General features: G+C 41.0%; 1 protein-coding gene across 3 annotated transcripts in view; it reads left to right on the forward strand.

Annotated features, from left to right (window-relative positions):
* The first annotated feature begins 742 nt into the window (after nucleotides 1–742).
* Nucleotides 743–7,365, forward strand: part of tnfrsf19 (tumor necrosis factor receptor superfamily, member 19) — a 26,427-nt gene continuing 19,804 nt past the window's right edge. For 2 of the 3 annotated variants that reach the window (XM_032509402.1, XM_032509405.1), the window contains exons 1-3: nucleotides 745–1,094; nucleotides 1,742–1,833; nucleotides 3,216–3,329. In XM_032509402.1, coding sequence (XP_032365293.1) covers nucleotides 1,768–1,833; nucleotides 3,216–3,329 — 180 coding nt within the window. In that variant the 5' untranslated portion in view covers nucleotides 745–1,094; nucleotides 1,742–1,767. Of the gene's footprint in view, nucleotides 1,095–1,741; nucleotides 1,834–3,215; nucleotides 3,330–7,365 lie in introns of all 3 variants that reach the window. The other variant, XM_032509404.1, reaches the window with a different exon arrangement.

Here is a 7,365-nt window from a genome sequence, read left to right on the forward strand (position 1 = left end):
CAATTTAAATTAAAAGACTTTGACCATGACAAATTTGCAAAAAGTTCTTAAAAGTAATTATTTTACTCAGTGGGATTCAATTAGCTTCTAATGCTGTGTTCTGTTAAATTAAAAACTCTTTTTGAGGTGAAGTGTTCCAAAATGGGAAAGAAGTCCCAATACATGGAATGATTTGTGTGCAAGTAATCTATACGTATCTATTTTACAGTGTGCCCCCACCATGCAGATAAAATCAGTAACTTGACATTGAACCCTGCTCTTCCCCAACAGGTCAACAAGTCAGCTGGGTTCAGCCAATCCTGGAGCAGCACACGGACGTCATGAAATCTGCAACTCACAGAGATGAAAGCTAATTAAATAATTTAATCTCGACAACATCCAAACAGACAGGCATATTAGACTACAAACCACAATTATGTCATGAGGAGTCACGTTTAAAAAAGTTTGCATCTCCACATACTTTAGAACAGTTGGTTTGTAGCCTATAGCTATTGGGTTCATGTTCAGTCACTTAAGGTAAATAGGGAATTAAACTTGTAAATGGGGCCTGGCAGGGAGACTGTGAAAGGACCATTAGAGGTCCCCCACTGTTAGTGAGCCGCATGGCTGGTGATCAAAATTCAGAAGGCTGACTATGAAACAGCCACCACCACACACACAGGGGAGGGAGAGAGAGAGAGAGAAAGTCTTCGTCTTCTGATTAGACATTTGTTAACCCAACCTATTTCATCGTCTCCACATCGTCTCTCGACTACCAACTGAAAGGAAAAGCTGTTATTGATCACATATTGCTTTAACTGAGCTTAGTCAGGCTGCATGTTTGGCGTCTGTGGGACCGGCTCTTTGATGTAGGCAGGCTGATCACAGATCAGATACACGCGCTTCAATCCAAGCCACCCCCATCTCCCCGCCTTTGATCTGAGCGCTGTAGTCCTCGAGCTGCTGCTGCTGCTTCTCTGTGTTGTGCTGGGTTGGAGCAGCAGCGCTGACATGGTGAGCGGACCGGTGCGGGAAACACACCACCACACCTCTCACCGGTCTGCTTTCAACTTTTAACAACCAATACTTTGATCAACAGGCTCATTTTTTAGCAGGTAAGAAGAGCTTTTGATTAGCTTTTGGACATTCACGGTAAACGCCTTCGGTTAATTTCAGTATACAAGGCACACACATCTAGTCTTTAAATGTATATTACAAGTACGATATGCTATTATTATAGCCACACTGTATGAGAAACTGTCGATAATGACGCTTTAAAAGCGCGAGTCGGTAAACACTCGCTTTACACGCATGGATATTTGAATAATTTTTAGTTAGGGATGTAGGGTAGCATACATGGTAACGATAGTATGGGTTTTTTAGACTTTTTGAAATCTTATGCATCCTATGTAGGTATTCCTCTTGTAAAGCAATGGAAGCTGTCTGAGGGCTTACTGTGTCGCTAGGCTGATGGGACTTTAATTAAACAGCATCAATAAACTACAGTTTGCACGTGCGTGTTGTTAATTTTTAACCAGTGCTTCACAGCCAGTAGGCCTACCTGCTTTACTGTAGAAACGTGTTTTAAATGTGTTTAAACAAACCTGAATTTGCCTGTATAATCCTAACATTATTTTATTTTATTTTATTTAGCCTACGTTACCTCAGCAATTTTGACCCAATCGAATACATTTTTCTTAAAGAGAAGAGACATAATAAACATAACGTATCTAAATCTTTTATTGTTGTGTCCGTTTTTCAGCTGCAGGCCACCAGTGGCTCATCAAAATGGTCTGCTGGATCCTTCAACACACCTTCTCACTTCTAACAGTGCATGTCATATATTCAACCCTGGTAAGCATTTCATCAAATATTGTATTTTAAACACGTAAGCAAGATAATTTAGTGTTTTTGATTTGCTCACCTAGCCTATAATTACCCAAAATCTATTATTATAGTGTGTATAGTTTATCAATGAAGTCTTACATAAAAGGAAATATACAATGCACATACAGTTTTACATTACCTGCTCCATTTAATTGAATCCATATTCTACTCTGGTTTGAGTGCCAAAGTTCATATTGACTGATAAAAATCTGAACTCAATGTAAACTTAATAGATTTTTTTTAAAGCTTTCAAGAAAAGTTTCTCAATGAAAACTAAGTAAACCATAACGTCTGGGGAAAACCTCTCCAAAATAGAGCTACATAGGCTACAAACTCTAAATTTGGGCACAAATGAACTTGAACTGCACTGCATGCCAGTGTTAAACAGGCAACTGCTCACACTGTGGATCTGCAAAGTTCTTGCTGGTAACACTCTGACAATGCTGAGTATCATTTTACCTTTGTCCACTGCACTGTCCTAATTGCATTTTCTATCTACGTTCTTGTCTCTGGTTTTGACGATCCTTGTATTGTTGCTTGTGACTTAGGCCCTGTTTACACGTACATGGTTATTTTGACAAGCCAAGACATTTCCCTTTGTTTACACGCAAACGGAGAATTTGCCTCTGAAAACAAGTCTTTCTAAAAACTCCAGCCAGAGTGGAGATTTTTGAAATCTTTGTTTGCACGTTTGCATGTAAAATGAGACAAACAGAGGTTTAGGCAGCCAAGGCAGTGATGAAGAGAAGAGAGAGGAAGTGCTTTGTTGCTGTTGTTGCTATTTTCGGGATTCTGATTGGCTAACGTGGGCTTAAATTTATTGTTAGACTGCCACCTACATGTTTGGCATGCACTTGACGGCGTGTATGTGTAAATTAACACTTTTCCAAAAACTGACAGGTGTGCACAATGTTATTTTTGAAACCGGGGAGTTTGAATTGTCCGTTTATGAAAATAGCTGCCCATGTGTAAACGTAGTCTTAGATTCTGCTCCAACGTTTTCCCACAGGGCTCATTAAAGTTTCTTCTAATCTCATCCCAACTGTATCAGATTTGTTTTCAAAAAATTCAATTACATTTTATTTATGCTATAAAATCATAACAAGAGTTATGTCAAGATACTTTACAGATTGAGTAGGTCTAAACCACACTCTATAATTTACAAAGACCCAACAATTCCAGTAATTCCCCCGAGAGTCCAATCCACCCCTGTGGTGAATTACCTTAAACTATTGTAGGAGAGATTACTATGCATAGTTGTGGATTCAATCTTCTTTTTCTGGTGTGTATAAAAAGTGGTGATTAAATACAGAAATCTCTAACTTTCACCAAATGACTGTCCCTCTCAGATTTCTGCGCGGGCCGAGGAGGAGACCAGAGAATGCAGAGAACAGGAGTACAAGGAGCGGTTTGGGAACTGTAAACCCTGCAAGCAGTGTGATGCAGGACAGGAGCTATCAAAGGTTGGAACACAATTGTTTTGGGATCAACTTACATAAATTAACTTTAGTGAAAAAAAAAGTGACAATCTATTTGAAGTACTCTGTTCTCACAGGAGCACTAAGGAAGAAATAGTGTCACTTGTTTTTTTTGGAAGAGGAAAGTGTAGTAACACAAGGAATCCATAACAGGTTAGTTGAATCAACTTCCTTAAACGGAAAAGAAGTGGAATGGATTATTCCTGTGGTGAAAAAAACATCCACAAAAACATTAAAACATAAAACCGTTGGGTTGATGTAGAGAATGAACATCACTGTTTAGAGAAGTGTATCTTATCCAGGGAACCAACATTATTTATTACTTCCTCTCTTTCATGCAGAGAACAGCCAAGCCGTTATTAGCTTTTGTAGAACACCGACCCCTCTTTAATCAGTCACACCCATACTTTTGACCTTCTGCAGCTGAATGGCTTCCATTGTTTTCCCCCATTGCACCCTGTCCAACTTATTGTCTTCACTGTTTGAAGCAAGCCATGCCTTAGCTTGCTGCTCTTTCAACTGGGAATAGTTTTTTTCCACCACCTTAGCCACAGGTTTTTGTGTGCTTTGTACAAACAGACCTCTATTGTTGTCTTAGGCTTTCCTCTCTGGCAGCAGCTATGCACCTACTTTTGCAAGTGTAGACAGTGATGTAAAGGTGAGTGAAGTGTAATCACAGATCAGTTTGTGGCAAGCAAACCTATTAAGAAACACTTTTACTTTTTTGATTCATTTAACAGTAAATAATGGTACACTTCAAACCTCTCAATCTTAACATGTAATCTGTTGTATCATATGCATCTTTATTACAATAACAATAGGATCATTCTACCTGTGGAGTTAACATTTTTTTTTAAGTTTAGTACAAAAGGTTAATGGCTAGGACAGTAAAGCCAGATTGCTGCTACCATTCAACAGCTCACAAATGACAAATTAAGTTGAATCAAAATAGTTTAAACAGAAGTTGAACATTATAACCTTAATGAATATATCTATTGCAGGACTGTTCTTATAGACAAGCTAGGTGTACCTAATAAACTAGCTACTGAATGCATATGAAGTATACCTGCCATTTTCATAGTCACCCTGATGGGCCTAAGAAAACAAGATAGGACTGTAGGCTAAATGGCTTCAGAAGTTGTTTGTTTACCCTCAATTTAATTTGAGTTTATTATACAGTAAGGCATATGTTTATATTATAAATAGTGGCAGCTTTGGGGTTTCTGTAAATAAAAATGCTGGTATACTGACTTTAAGTGGGTTTACACTCCACTCCATCTTTGAGTTCTAGTAAAAACACTCTGTATCACCCTTGACATCTGTTGCACACATGCATTTAAGCCCAGTTGCCTTTAATCTCAGTGCACACAGACATGCACTCTGTGGTTGGTAATACGCTTCAGTAGTCCTCGTGTTCCTTCGACTGCTCAACAGGCATGAATGCTGCTAGCCACCCTGGGGTCCTGGTTAATAATTGGCTGCCTCATTCTTTTTTTCTGAAGGTAGCAGGATGCCAGCTCACAGTGGCGACCTAGGCCTGCACTCAGAGAAAGTTTCCCAGAGAAACAACTTTTGATCTGAGCTCTGCGTAACCAACACAATTTGTCCATATTCTGAAAGGCGGGGCTGACTGTTAGGAGGATAGCAGACCTTTGGGGTCACTCTGTGCAGCTGCCATAGAGATCCTAGAGGAATGTGCCCCAGTTTGCTCTGGAAGTTTTCCTCTGGAAGCCGCCCATAGGCAACCTGACAAACATCAATTAGCCCCTTCACACTAACTGTAGCTAAAAGAACCACCCACACAGAAGAGACGCCAATTTTTTTTTTAGACATATTTCATTCTAAGTTTCATTCATAAGTTGCCTTGTCTTTTGTGTTGTGTCAAGCATGAAAGAGAAGGGCTTTCCAGTGCATGCTGGAAAACTGCCATTGGTTCAAAAAAGGCAGGGACACAACTTTGATGTGTCAACATCTTGTAGTATGTAGCAAGAGTGTAACATTTCCTTTGGCCACACTCCCAAGGCAAAGGACTTCTGCATGGTACTTGCTAAAGAGAGAGACAAATGAGTGCATAAGCAACAGAAGGGTAAAAATCAGAGTGGCCAGACATTAGCTCCACTATTCTTGTGTCTATTGAAACAGGACAGTAAAAAAAACTTTAAAAGTGTGATAGAGAGAGAAAAACAAAAGGAGTAAGAGTGTGTTTGGCCCCGGAAAGAACAGTGCTTTAACTAACGTGCATTGTTTCAGCATTGTTTCATTACCAGATGACTGGCCGCCCCCTTGTGATTCCCTCCTAATCTCAGAAATATCTTTGCGTCTGAACATGCTTCAAGTCCCAGCCAGCTCTCACTGCTCCTCTTCCCTCCACACTGCTGTTATGCTTGGCAGTCTCACCCAAACTAGATCAGGAGATATGACAGGGAAATGGGATGTTAAGCATCTGCTTTTTTGTAGGGCTTTGACGCGTAATCACCTTAAAGTAAAATATGGTAATGGAAGACAGGCACACTTGAATGTTGATTTGCTTTGTTTTCATTTTATTTTTTTCTCGACTACATCCCTTGTAGTTTACTTCCCATATGTTTAGTTTTATTTCATTCATTTGAATAATATACCCATAATCTACCTGTAGAGCAATATAAACATTTAAAAAAAAATTTCAAATCAGGGAGGTTTAACAGACTGAAGATGTATTTGTTTGTTATTGGTGGCCTTTTTATGGTAGTTTTGTGTTGCAAAAGGCTTATACATTGTGTAATCACTTTTTCATTTAATAATAACAACTTCACAGAGTATAGTCTTTCTTTCAGCTGCTCTCAGTCTCAGTCAGTGCAGGATGTCAGCTCTGTGGAGCTTTGTTAGCATGGATAAAAGATGAAAGAGATCATTTCTTGATGATCTGTACTGCCTGGATCAAAGAGGCAGTAGTTGGCTCCATTTTCCCTTTTTTTGTTTCAGTGCTCTGACCTGCCCGTGTCTACATGGCATCAGCCCCCATCCTGCCATGTGGTGCCCCACAGGCAGAACGTGTGCCAGTGCTGGGCTTAGGGGAGATAAATCATTGCTGGTCCCTTTTCTTCATGTGGAAGTGGGTCACAGAACCACTGTGAGGTACCCTGCACTGACTGGGTCTACAGCACTTTCTCAAAGACCAGTAATAGCAGTAAAAGCAAATTAGTGCCGTAGTAGTTCCCAGCCTCCACTGGCTCAGTCTGAGCTTCATTCCCCTCAGACGTGCAAGGCCATGGCTTGCAACAGTGGGCGGCCAAGTCTTCTTTATTCCGCCTTTCCCCTCTTTATCACTCATCAACCACCCCCTCTCTGTTTCTCACTCTTTCTATGTCTCCTCCCTCTGTTTCCCCCTACCTCCACTGTTCCCTTCCCTGCCATGCTGGAGAGCAAGGCCTTATATGGAAAGTTCATAACAACAGCTGCAAAAGTCCGGCCCTAGCTGGTGCACCTCAGGCCAGGCCAGGCCCAAGGGTTCAATGTCAGGCTCACATGTTAATGGCTGGAAGGACTGAAATTATTATCTTCTGTCCCAACTCAATGGTGCCATCCCACGATCACCTCTTTGCCTCTTACCTCCCCTTTTTTTTCTTGCCAGCCTGCTTCCCCAAAACCCCCATATCAGACTGGACACTTGTGCCCACATTCCTGCAGGGCTGCATGCCTGGCAGTGAAATGGGACACAGGGGAAGAGAGAAGCCTGTTTGAAGCTGGCCTTAACTTTAATGATATATGAGCCCCCCCCCCCACTCTGCCGCACACACACCCTTTCTGGTTTTGGATTGCTGTGTGGCAACACTGGACAACAGGATGGCAGCTGCTATGGAGCTGCTAATGAATGATCAATGTATGATGTCATCCCTGCAGGGTTTTTTCACTCAGTGTAGTGTACAGTAATATCATCTGTCATGTAAATGTCAGTTTGTCATTGAGGTCATCAGTCTTCCAACATAACTTTTAGGGATTTGACGTAGCCTCTCTGGGAACCATCACCTTATCGTGGTGGAGA

Source organism: Etheostoma spectabile, chromosome 3 (genome assembly GCF_008692095.1).
Source record: "Etheostoma spectabile isolate EspeVRDwgs_2016 chromosome 3, UIUC_Espe_1.0, whole genome shotgun sequence".
Taxonomy (NCBI): domain Eukaryota; kingdom Metazoa; phylum Chordata; class Actinopteri; order Perciformes; family Percidae; genus Etheostoma; species Etheostoma spectabile.